Source organism: Rhododendron vialii, chromosome 6a (assembly GCF_030253575.1).
Source record: "Rhododendron vialii isolate Sample 1 chromosome 6a, ASM3025357v1".
NCBI classification, from domain to species: Eukaryota; Viridiplantae; Streptophyta; class Magnoliopsida; order Ericales; family Ericaceae; genus Rhododendron; species Rhododendron vialii.
Window position 1 is genome coordinate 5863936 of NC_080562.1, and position 13323 is coordinate 5877258.

The window sequence follows — 13323 nt, forward strand, 5'->3', positions numbered from 1 at the left end:
ATCTTAGGTGATCTCATGTCATGCAAAATGGGACTCACCACGGTCTTCCTTGATGATCCAAGCCGTTTATGTTTTTATGCCTCAATGTGATCGTCCCCTAAGTAAAATTTGATGCGGAAAGATCGGTAATAACATGTTCAGATCAAGTTAGTTAGAGGAAAAATATATGGTCATACAATTTATCTCGTGACAGTTATACTTCGTTAAGAAAAATACTAATGTCATCGAAATCTAAAAAATAAACGATTCAGATCGTCAATCGATATCACAAAAGTCTTTTATATGCAAAAGATAATAATTATATTTGTCTCAAACGAGTTACCACAATCAAAAAGTCTTTTGGTGCAAACGTGTAAGTTACCCCAATTATCACCCACACGAGAGGATATTTGATTGGTACAAAACACAATTTGGAACCAACTTATAGGTTGGCAGGAATCCCCATATCCTCTCTCTCTCTCTCTCTCTCTCTCTCTCTCTCTCTCAGTTTTCTAATCTCCTTATCCTTCTCTCATTCAACCATCAACGGAGGAGAGAGAGGATTTTGATCAGTTATCACCCCTCATCTTGGAGTCATGGAAAACCAACACCATCAAAGGAATAGAGACAAACTTGATCAAGACCAGCACCAAAGCACTGAATGCAAATCACCACCACCGCCACAACAGCCCTCCTCCGCCGCCTCACCACCCTCCGCCTCCTCCTCCCCCGCACACGAATTCTCCTTCACAATCTCCCTCCACCACCACCACCAACCGCTCTCCTCTGCGGCGAAACCCCCGCCGCCTTCGATCGCTGTCGACTTATCCCCCGCGGACGAAATCTTCTTCCACGGTCACCTCCTCCCTCTCCACCTCCTCTCCCACCTCCCCCACCCCTCCTCTTCCCCTCGCTCCTCTGCCAACTCTCTTGACAGTTTTACCCTCCCTATCGACGAAAATCCCCATATTCCCACCTCCACCGCCACCAACCCGGACCCAATCAACGAAAAAAAAGGACCCAAACAGAAACCCAAACCTAAATCCAAGTCATTCTCCCTCTTCGGTATTCCAATCCGGCGAAAAGCGGATTTTACCGAAGGGAGAGAAACAGAGGAGGAGAGGGAAAAACAGAGGAAGAAGCTGAAGTTTGACTTGAGTCATGTACTGAAGAGGTACATGAAAATGGTGAGGCCTCTGTTCAATAGGAGGAGAGAGAGTGACGTGCAGTTGAGGAGACAACCATATTCGTTTTCTGGGTATTTGAGTCCTAGGGATTACTATGGGGAGGAGCAGGTGAGGGGGAGGAGGTGGGGGGAGTTTTCGGCTCCGGCTTCAATGAAAACCTCTCCGTACAACAGCGGGCCTTTGGTCGGGAATGGGGTGGTCTCGACGAGTGATAGCACGATGGAGGAGCTGCAGGCGGCGATTCAGGCGGCAATTGCTCATTGCAAGAATTCGATTGCTATGGAAGACAAGATCAACAAATGTTAGTAGTAAAACCTGAGGAGTTGGCTCGGTGGTCTTCGCCTTGTAGTATTTAGGAGCTTGGAGCTTGTTTCTTTCAACAGTCTCGGTCTCAGGTTATATTTTCATTATCAGTAATTAGTGGGGCCACCTCATTCCACGCGGAAACGTGTGAAACACATGTGGAAGAGGCTGAAAAGATTTGTTCGAGACACGTGCAACTTGACCCGCCGATCGAGACATTACCTATGAAAAATGGTAGTAGTAATTTCATAGTATTAAGTAGTTTCTGGTTTTGTATTGTGGTATTATGGGTGAATAGAAATAGGATAATTAGTGAACTGTATAGTTGCATCATGAATGGTGGGGGATATTAATTTATATGTTATTGGAATTTGGTGACTTTTTGAAATTCGATGATTTTGAACATTGAAGATTTTTTTATTTATTTACCTTATAGCTTAAAAATTAGAGATTTCAAAGAATGTCTTCCCTGCTCAATTGTCATGGGAGCTTCAAATTTGTTTTCTTCGGCATTTATTTCGTCCTCTTTTATTTTCGATTTTGTCAAACAAGTTTTTTTTTTTTTGTTTCTCCGAGTTTTTTCTATTTGAAATAAAATAGACTTGCAACAACCGAAGTCAATACCAAACACAAATATATGATTTGTAATCAAGTCATTTGTGCTTCCCCCCTCCTCTTTGATTTAGCTAGCGGAAAGGAGTGTTAGGAGCCAACTAGCGTGCATATCGAGTAATTCGTTCTTCGGTCGGGTCACGACAATCCAGTCAGGTCAAGATTGTAAAAATTAGAAGATGAGAAGCTCTCGCTGACCGAGCTAAAAGACCATACCCTTGGTGGGAGTCAAACTCGATCGAAACTTAAGGCTTGCAGGACACTTATAGTTGTGCTTTTTAATGGCCGAGCTAACTCTTTTTAAGTTTAGTGTCCAATATATATAGGTTGGTATATAAATAGCTAGAAAGAAATGGCAAAGCTTCTTTGATAACTCAATTGCCCGGGCCAGCTTAGGCACCCCTCGACTAATCTAGAGACCAATGTCTGGTGAGACAGTCCGATTAAAGGCGGTCTGGCGTATCGGAATCCCATATGGATTAGACCAGCTAGCTAGGAGCCTATGTTGAATCCAATCAACATCCAAGTATGGTAAAGACAGGTGAATCCCCTCTTCTTTACCCAATCTACCTAATTTCCACATCTCAAGAGCTTCTTTCTATTAAGTCCAGACAGCACCTGTGAAACTAAGCTGGCTAGGGTCCAACCCTACAAATTAAAAAAACACAATATCAACAATCAAAGTCTTAGGACCAACCAACTTAGTGGTCTTTTAATAATCCTATCATGGCCTTCTGCCTTCATTCAAGTCAAATGAGTTTCTGCCTGGAATATTAGGTATAGCTGTGTGTTGACGATATTTTCACCTAATGTAGAAACGTATGCTATGTAGAAATGTGTAGTATCGATCACCTAATTAACTGTGGTGTTCACTAATGTCCAGTCCCGTCCAGTTTGTAATTTGGGGGCTCACCAAACCCGTAAAATACGTTTTTGATAGCTCGGGCCAGCTTACTTAAAGTTGGACTAATTCATGGTGGGCTCAATTCACCCGTCTTCTAGCAGGAATTCTGATTAAAGTTGCGGTAAAGTCCCATGTGGACTTTATCCTCATAAGAGTTGATGACACCAATGAATTGGTAAGTCGATTTTCGTTCTTGAATTTATTGGGACAAAAATTGAATTAATTGGTGAGGTCCTCGATCACCAATGGTTGGGCTCATAGTATGTACGTAGTTGGGATGTTATCTTTGTGTTCAGGGCCGGAATCAAGATTTCGTAAACACAAGGGTCGAACTATGAGCAACTAGATTTTGAAATTTCAAAGTTCGAAAATCTTTATATAAGTAGCTGGGATGTTATTCTTGCATTGTGATACCTTTACATTGCTGTTGGAGAAAAAAAAAAAAAACAAAAGAAGTAGGACCACAGAAAAAGGCATGGGGAGAAGAAGTGAAGACCATTTCTGGATCTGGTCGTGGAGACAAATGGGAATAGAAGCTGCTAAAAAGGCAATTGTGGCCATGCAAAACTCAGCCGTTTGCATGTGGGTCTCATGAAAGAGGTGATGACCCATGGGGCAATTTCCAAAAGCAAACAAAGTACAGAAAATAATCAATGATCACAACTAATAATTCAAATGGTACTGGATTTATATATAGTTTTTCATTTTCACATAATAATTAATGCTAAGGGGAGATCATGTGGATTTTAGATTTTCTCTACCACCATACAGTTTGGACTAGCTCGTAGGGTGATCATCACCGCTATCTCTTTATTAAATTATATCCCCTATGTTCATTTCATAAGTCTCGATGAATGGATTATTTATGAAAAAGTGATTAGACGTGATGTGATCACGTTTGTTTTCCTCGGTCTATTTTCCAATCATGATTTTAATTTGTCTATTTATTTGAAAGACAAATCTAGAAAAAATCATGTAACTATACAGTTTAAGAGCGGATTTACACTACAGCTAGCTATTTGAAATTTGAGAGTCTAGGAATAAAAAAGGAAGAAAATAAAAGTAAGAGCGTAAGAGAGGGAGTCTAGAACAATTTAAAAAATGTAATTTCAAGCTCAAAAATCACGTATTTATGCAAATAATTTTTCTATCAATATAGATCTTGTTTGATAGATCTCATTGAGATTTTTTAAACGGTGGAAAAAAAATTTAAAAAATTATTTTTCATTTACATTGCTTCTAAGTTTGAAAATGTGAAATAAACTGCTTATTTTTTAAGAGAGTTTCTGGAACGGGCCTCATTCTTATTTATTTCTTGTTAGGTACAACGTTCCTTGGGATCCCAAGTTCTTCTAGTATGTTTTCAAACACACGAGGTAGAAAAATAATCACGCTCCTATCCGTAACCTTAACGCCCCGTGTTGAAAACAACGCGTAAATTATTTTTTATTATCAGAGCTTATGTAGCGATCTGACCAAATCATTGAAATGAAAACCGTGATGGCCGGCCAATGGCATAGCCAGAAATCTATGAAAGTGGGGAAACTTTTTAAATATATTTCAACCAAAAAAATTCGTCAGTATAATGACAATGCGCAAATATGCGAAACAAAAAAATTGAGAATGAAATGATATTCGACATGTCTTAGAAAGAATAAAAAAATAAATTTATGAAATGCAATTAACTAGACAAAATACAAAATATACACAAAACTATTGCTCCACCAGATGAAAAGCCAATCACATGGCATTGGGCTTTCTTGTTTTCTGGGTTTGAACGTTGAAGAAGTGTGTTAATTTCGATTTCTTTTGAACCAAGACCTGAAATAAAATAAGAAAAATATAAAAAGCTAGTTCTTTTGAACCATATACGCATGTTAAAAAAGCACAGGTGGAAGTGCCACCGTAAAAATAAAAAAAAATAATTCCCTTCTCCTTACCTCCCTTTTTTTTGGGATCGCAACAAATATAAAATAAAATGAGCGACAGTGACAAAAAAGTTGTCATTAAGCTGTCACTAAAAAATTTTAGCAACACACTTTTAGTGACAGCTCAGTGACAACTGTTTTATCAGTATCGCTCAAAATTTTTTTTGTAGTGGATTAATTTATTAGTGTATTATGGTCATTTTTTCAAAACACATCATCTAACAATAAACTCCCGTATCTAGTAATAGCCAAATGAGGTTGATCACCATAATGCATCGAAGCATGCCATAAAAGTAAACAAAGAACAAGGCCCGTCTTTAACCAATTCATTTAATTGAAGTGCGTATAAGCTGGCCCGAACACCGACTATCGAAACAAAATTAAAAAGAAGCATGCCAGCTTATTGCAATCAATACCATGTGCAATTTTGTGAGAAATATTTTTAAGTGATTGGGTTCCTGATTGGGGTGGTGGCCCTTTTTCCCAACCATCAATAAAGGGTGATTGTTATTAGGCTCGAGAAGGAAAGTTTTTCATTCTCATGATTAATTAAGAAGTTTGGAACCCCCAAAAATTAATCATGCACCTCAATACCACTTTTCCAAATATATTTTGTCTTTCTTCCTTTTGTGGTAAATGAATATCCAGTTTCGCCTAAATCAACTGTAGCAAAATGCAAAAGTTATACTCCCTTCGTCCCTTAATATTTGTCCGGTCTGCAAAACAAGAACGTATAAATAATACAATTTTTGCAAAAAAACAACTCCAATTTTTTTCAATAAAAATCACTAGATATCAATGAATTCTTTAAATTTATGAATTTTTTTTGAAAGAAATGCATTATTTTTGAGTCCTCGTTTTGCGAACCGGATAAACATTTTGGGGTGGAGGGAGTACTATAAAACAAGTCGAAGGCTCAAATGGAACAATTTTTGTCCCTACTTCTGTATGTTGTCCCCATCCGAGCAGTCCAATTCGGCAATGGACGGTTCAGATTTCATTTCGGCAATGAACGGATGGACGGCTAAGATCTGTTCATCTGAGATAAAATCTAAACCGTCTATTGCCGAAATGAACGGCCTGGATTAGAACAACACCCATGTTGGAAACAACAAGGTCCTTGAGTTCGTTTGTTGTCACCCCTTTCGTCTGGCCAAAATTTCTTGTTGTAGGGTTTGAGAAGCCTAGTTGGGTTTAATTTGGACTTCGTTGACTAGTCGCCGAGAACTAGACAAAGGGCACTACGGTAATTGGTGATATAAAATAACCAAAGGTTATAAATCCTACCTGCCGTACGCGGCAACCGGCCAATATAATTCTTGTACACTCTCTCATCCGATACATAATGAAAACTCGTGCTACTCGTGGATGTACTCAACTACACAACTAACTAAGGAACCATATAAAAGTCTTCGTGTCTTTTCTCTTTGCATTTTGCTCTTGATTATTTTTCTCACGCTGTGTGTTATTGTTTGGCCGATTTGCTGATCAGATCGTGTGACGAGAATAAATCATGAAAAAACGTAAGGCAGAGACACAACACTGGTGCTGTCAGTGCACAACGAGACCCACTTTAGGTTCTATAAACTTGATCAGGATTATATATTCTTTGAGTTCGTTTTCGGGCAAACATTACGTGATAGGTGCTGAAAAGCACAAATTTATTCCCATTAACTTAGGTTTTGTCAGTCCTATCTATTGTTATTTAATGAGATTTAATTGGTTTGTAGTGTTTTAGGGCTTACGGAGCATTCGGACAGGTTTTGGAGTAATAATCGTGAGTTAAGGACGTTTCGAAAGGATCCGCGGCAAAAAGAGGAGCGAAAAGGTGAAAGCTGAAAATCTGGTCCGGACCAAGGCTATGCTGGTCCGGACGACCAAAACTGGAGCACGATATGAACAAGCTGTTTTTCTGGTCCGGCCAATGTAATTGCTGGTCCGGACCAGCGGACAGCAGCCGCTGCAAACGGAAATCTGCTTTATATTTTTTAAGTTTGATTGTTTTTGGGCCAAGACTATAAAAGGAGGCCAGAGCTTATTAGTTAGGTTACATTATGATTATTCCCAGCAGCTATTAGGAGCGGAAATATATTACGTTCTTTTCCAGCAACGATTAGAGAGAGAGAGGCAAGAGGATTTCAAGGAAATCTTTCATGTCTTCCATGTCTTTTTCGATCTCGATCACATCTTTCTTCTCCATGGCCGGCTAAACCCCTTTTCTAGGGTGAAGATGAAACTTCGCACCAAGTAACTCTATTTTATGTATGGGTTTTAGGTTTATTATTCGGATCGATCGTATAACTAAGAATCCTTTCCGTTTCAATTGAATGGAATGATTTTGATGGTTTTAATCTATTGAGTATTTGTATGCATGCTTTCAAATACGAGTTATACAATGGTTTTCATCGATTGTAGTTGGAGTTCTGAGATAGATTATACTCGTAAGACGGGTCGTGCCGTTAGGCGGCCAGACCGTACTTTTGAGACGGTCCGTGCTATGGGATAATTTATACCTTTTAACAACTCAATTATTTTCTAGATGATTATTGCTAGGGTTTGCAAGCCCTAGTAATAATCCCTTCTGATTCGAATAATTAATCTTGCCTATGCATGTTGGAGTTACATGGTCGAGGTGGATTCGAACCCTAGATTTTCTCTCCAATCGTTACAAACTTTCCATTTAATTTATTCTCTTAGATTTAATAGATTCTCCAAATTCAAACAACCAAACTTCCTTCGCCCGAATTAATCTACAAATTAATCGAATTTGTCGTAACTCAGCCATACTGTCTCCGTTGGAACGATACTCGGACTTGACCATTATTCTATGGAGTAGTAGTTAATTCTCAGTTTTATAAATATATTTTTGACACGGAACGACGCGGTCAAATTTTGGCGCCGTTGCCGGGGACAGTTTGCACGGTTGCGTTAATTTAATTAGTTTTTAGTTTAGTTCATTGGTATTTATTTTTATTTTGTTTGTTAGTTTTGGTAGTCTTAGCTACAGGGTACGAGGTGACAAAACGAGCAAAGATCACTGTGAAGAAGCGGTGCCGTGATATAAAGCGATTTCGTTGACCCACTGTGAGTTTGTTCTTATTTTTGGCAAATTAGTGTCTGTGTCTGGAGTACCCCATTTTTACAATCAAGGGGTATTGAACTTGCATGTTTGGTCGTCGATCACAGGAACCTGAACTCGTACCTCTTAATTTTGACTTGGAAAAGAGACGTAGGGGTAATAGAAAGACTAACTTAGTCACAATGGCAGATGATAATCCTAATGGAGAGAGGAGGGTTGTGATACCTGACCCCCTCCTTCTCAACTCACACTTCGCCCCCACGGCTTGCACTATACCATCATGTGTACGATTACCTGCAATCATGGCTAACAACTATGAGATTAAGCCTGGTACACTCCAAATGCTCCCTAAGTTTCAAGGGCAATCTCAAGAGGATCCATATCAACACATCACTGAATTTGAAGCCCTCAGTTCCACGCTTTTAATTCATAATTTTCCGATGGATGCATTGAGATTGATTTTGTTTCAATTCACTTTGATAGGGAATGCCAAACATTGGCTTAGTACTTTGCCAGCTAATTCTATAACATCTTGGGCGCAAATGAGTGCGGCATTCCTTAAGAAATTCTTCCCCATAGGAAAAACACTCAGACTTCGGCAGGAGATTACCACTTTTCAACAAGCTGAGAATGAACAGTTCTATGAGGCTTGGGAGAGATATGGGGATCTCATTCGTAAGTGTCCGCACCATGACATACCTAAGTGGCAATTAGTACAGAGTTTTTATTCCGGGCTGCATCCGCAGCATCGTGTGATGGTTGATGCCTCATGTGGAGGCTCTGTGATGGTTAAAAATGAAGAGGATGCCTGGCAGTTGTTTGAAACTATGAGCGAAGGGTCCTTGCAAAATGTTTCTTTTGAGAGGAGAACTAAGTCAGTCATTACTAGTTCTGATAAGCCACGAGGTATGTATGAGATTAAACCATCTCATGACCTCCAGTCTAAAGTAGATGCACTGACTGAGAAAGTTGAACAACTTCTCACCAAGGGATCGGCCACCTCACAGCCTCCACCTTATCAGGAGGCATGTTCTTTATGTGCTAGTCCGGCCCATTATATTGTTGACTGTCCTGCAGCACCACAATTCCCTTTGTTTGTGCAAGAACAGGTTAACGCTGCACAAGGGTATGCCAATGAGCAGGGTTTCTCCAAACCGGGTAATGATCCTTTTTCCACTACTTATAACTAGGGATGGAGCAAACATCCCAATTTCTCATGGAAGACGGAACACCAGGGTAATAGTTTCGCCTAGCAACCTAGGCCATTCAACACGCAGTTTAACCCTGCGGCCTATCTCTCACCGAATCAGCAGCAAGCACCTCCCCAATCCTCACAGGATCCATCCTTTGAGGAAAAGGTGCTACAAGCGCTTGACAGACTAAATGACACCCAACAGCATGTGCGCACCAACACACAGTCCATCGCAAGGTTAGAGACCCAAGTGGGTCAAATAGCCAATGCACTCAATCATAGGGAAGAAGGTAGGTTGCCCAGTCAGCCTGTCCAACCCCTTGGAGGACAGTTTGTGATTCATGACCCGCCTCCTGCTAATGCTAAGGTAATCATGACTTTGCGCAATAAGAGAGAGGTCGAAACCCGACCAGAGAAAGCGAAACCGAAGGAGCATTTGGCTCCCTCCGACCCTGATAACTTTGGGGATGAGAGTTCACAGAGTAAAAAGGGAACCCTTCCAGTCACACCTTCACCATCCACCTCCACTTCAAGGGGCTCTAAGGTACCACCCTATGTGCTTAAAGCCCCATTCCCACAATGTCTCAATGCCCCATCTCCTTTCCCCAAGAAGGGTGCGGCTATGGAGGATATTCTTGAGGTTTTTAAGCAAGTGAAAGTAAACATTCCTCTCCTAGACGCGATCAAACAAGTCCCCACTTATGCTAAGTTTTTGAAGGACCTTTATACTCAAAAGAGGAAATGTAAAACCAATGTATCAAAAAAGGTCCTTCTCACCGAGCAAGTGAGCTCAGTGTTCCAATTGATTGCTCCTCCTAAGTTACAAGATCCAGGCACCCCTACTATTTCCATAGGAATAGGGAACCATGTCATTGAGCGAGCATTGCTAGACTTAGGGGCTAGTGTTAATTTGATACTCTTACTCGGTGTACGAACAATTGGGGCTTGGGGAGTTGAAACCCACGTTAGTCACCCTTCAGTTAGCAGACCGATCCATTAAGGTGCCGCGTGGGGTAGTTGAGGACGTTCTTGTCAAGGTTAACGATTTTTATTTTCCAGCTGATTTTATAGTACTTGACACGGAACCGGTGCAAATCCTAAAAAAGCAAACTCCCGTCATTCTTGGTCGCCCCTTCTTAGCGACGGCCAATGCTAATATTCACGTGAGGAGTGGGGAGATGGAGGTGACCTTTGGAAATATGACCCTTAAGTTGAATGTGTACAACACTGTAAAACACCACTCCAATGATGAGGTACATCCACCTCTCACTGTTAATAATGTGTCTAAGGTGAATGAGGTTGACTCCGAGGTTCCAATTTTGTTTGATGATGTTCCACTTATGACTAGCCCTCCTTCAAAAAATGATTTAAAGTTGCCACCTCATTTGCTTTCTATCACACCATTAGGTCCGTGTAGTGCGCACTCACCGGAATTAGCATGGAGACCTCCTTTGGTCTCAGCAGCATGTTCACATGTAAAGTTGGATTGTAATGCTCTGTTGAATGATGGTTTTTGGAGTGATTGATGTCTGGCTGAAGACATAAAACTTAGCGCTTCTTGGGAGGCAACCCAAGCTTCTTTTGGTCTCGTATTTTCGATAGAGGTCTAGGAGACTTTAAATCTTTGGAGGGTGAAATACCTTCAGTGTTTGCCGTGCTCGAACGGCTTTCAATGGTCTGGTATAGCCACCTTGTCAAAGCTATGCATGTAGTACTTAAGAGGTTGGGTCTGGCGGCAAGCGCGTAGTTAGCAGCGAGAAATCTGTCTGAACCATCCGACTTTAGTGTCCAACTTGGCGGAGATTGCTTCATAAGCCAAGTGGTGGGTAAGGAATCTGGCAGCCCCAGAGGGAGTGACAGCCTACTAGATGATGGCACCACTTCTCAAGATATCGTTGAATCCTACGCATATTGCTCTTCCAACAAGTAGGGAACCACAGTCTTTGGCAAGGGAGAAAAGTGGTACCCGTGTCTTTCGCGTGAAGAAAGTGGTGGATTTTAATTGTGGTTTGTGTTTTTTATGCAATCTCTTGAGTTTTCTTTTCTTTTTGCTTGGTTTTTGTTTTGTCAGTTAGTTTTGTAATTTATTTTCGTATCTTGTTTTGGTGGAGACTAACGCATTGCAGGTTGTTTCGTTCAAGTTGGGGGGCCTCTCGGCCGCCATACTCTTGTCTGCTTAGTTCTCCGTTCGAGGTGATATCTTTCCTCCCTCTTTCTATTAATTGTCTTATTTCTTTTAGTGTCTTTGCAATCACTGAGGGCAGTGACTAGTTTAAGTTGGGGGGTAGGAAATACTTCAGGTGCTTTCTTTAATAGTTTGTTTAGAGTCCAAAAAAAAAAAAAATGACAAAATTGAGAAAACTGAAAATTAAAAAAAATGGGAGCCTTTCTGCATGAGATTGTTGTTTGTTGTGCTTGCTTGTTGATTACTTGAGTAAAGGCATGCTGCTACCATTTCGATATCTCTTTGGCAGAGTAGTTTCATTTGCTGGACTGCTGTTGTTTTTGTTTTAGCATTTTTGCACATTGCACGTTGGACCTTGATTGCTTGTGAGCTGTGATTTGACTGTTCTTAAAGGCTATGATTAGTGGAGACTTGTACCCTTGTGAGCTTTTGAGCCTTATCTGTTATTGGAGTGGTATCAATTAAACTCTTTGTTTGTCATGGAAAGAAACACATTTGTTGTCAATCTCATCATCTTTGGTTGTCGAGTGTTGGAATTTAAATGCATAGCAGTATCTCTTGGTTTTGGTTTGTCACATGGATGTTACACCCATGAGAGAGGATTACAGGCACTTTCTTGATATTTGGGCCAGTTCGTTCCTTTGTGTTCACATTTATTCCTTGCGAGCCACATTGAGCCTTACAGATTTAGCCTTTTCTTGGTTAGCTCCACCTTCCATATTGTGTTTGGAGAAAGGCGAGAATGTAAAGGTTAATTTTTGGGTAGATTGTTGAATTTTGTGGAGTATTGGTGGTGTCCCTTTAAAAAAAAGAAACACAACAAAATCCAATAAAAGAAGAGAGAAAAAGGGGCACTGATAAGTTGAAAGAAAGAGAGGAATGGTTGCTTTGTAATTGAAAAATGTTGAAAGGTTGGAATGAGAGATAAGGTGGAGTTGAATTAATGTTAGCGGGGTACACAATGCATATTTGCCCCGTTTAGTTGAAATACTCGCCTATTCTCTCACACTTGAATCTATTTTTACCCTAGCCTTGATACATTATCCCATCCCTAATGCTATGCCCTTGAATAAAGTCCTGTTTGATCTTAGGGGTGTTGGGTTGAGGATTGATTGGTGGAGAGTTCCAATACTTGGCATTTTGTTCATGAGATTGTGTGTCCACTATATAAAGCGTTCTTTTCGTGTCATAGTGTGCGGAGTACTTTGCTTTCTATTTACGTAACCTCCAAACTACACACTCGAGAGTTTATAATGCACTTTGTTTCGAGTGATTTCATTTGTGAGTGCATGACACGGTGAGAATTGAAGTCGAGACTCGGTCCGGAGAGAGCAGTTGGTTATTGTTCATATGTGATTGAGGCCCGTATTCACACACGCTAAGCGTAAGTGCCATAGTTTATTTCTTGGATTGTTAGCGCTCGGAGCTATGTTTGCCTTGCTATATCTTTGTGGTAGCTTTGTGTCCTCTGCATAATACACTGATGAGTGGCACGATAAACTGTAGTTTTGTGTTGAAAGGTTCCCTGTGTTTGTGGGTGTTCACTGCTGATAACCCTCGCACTTTTACGAGACTAAACTCGTCCTACCGGAGCACCCAGGGGTTCAAATGTCCTATCTTTCATTGCTTTCATTAGTTGTTTAGTTCTTTTCTTTGCTAGGGACTAGCAAAGTATAAGTTGGGGGGCGTGATAGGTGCTGAAAAGCACAAATTTATTCCCATTAACTTAGGTTTTGTCAGTCCTATCTATTGTTATTTAATGAGATTTAATTGGTTTGTAGTGTTTTAGGGCTTACGGAGCATTCGGACAGGTTTTTGAGTAATAATCGTGAGTTAAGGACGTTCCGAAAGGATCCGCGGCAAAAAGAGGAGCGAAAAGGTGAAAGCTGAAAATCTGGTCCGGACCAAGGCTATGCTGGTCCGGACGACCAAAACTGGAGCACGATATGAACAA

The 13323-nt window shown here is 40.6% G+C and overlaps 2 protein-coding genes and 1 non-coding gene across 3 annotated transcripts; 2 read left to right on the forward strand and 1 right to left on the reverse strand.

Annotated features, from left to right (window-relative positions):
- The first annotated feature begins 388 nt into the window (after positions 1-388).
- LOC131331192 (BRI1 kinase inhibitor 1) lies at positions 389-1857 on the forward strand. Its single transcript, XM_058365069.1, has one exon. The coding sequence runs from the start codon at positions 576-578 to the stop codon at positions 1470-1472; it is 897 nt and encodes a 298-aa protein (XP_058221052.1). The 5' UTR covers positions 389-575; the 3' UTR covers positions 1473-1857.
- A 6317-nt stretch (positions 1858-8174) lies between these two features.
- LOC131328307 (uncharacterized) lies at positions 8175-10184 on the forward strand. The gene is made up of 4 exons (XM_058361267.1): positions 8175-8322; positions 8476-9017; positions 9070-9150; positions 9270-10184. The coding sequence occupies exons 1-4, from the start codon at positions 8175-8177 to the stop codon at positions 10182-10184; spliced, it is 1686 nt and encodes a 561-aa protein (XP_058217250.1).
- Positions 8583-8689, reverse strand: LOC131331692 (small nucleolar RNA R71). The gene has a single exon (XR_009201492.1). It is a non-coding gene; the product is annotated as a small nucleolar RNA R71 (small nucleolar RNA).
- Positions 10185-13323: the final 3139 nt, after the last annotated feature.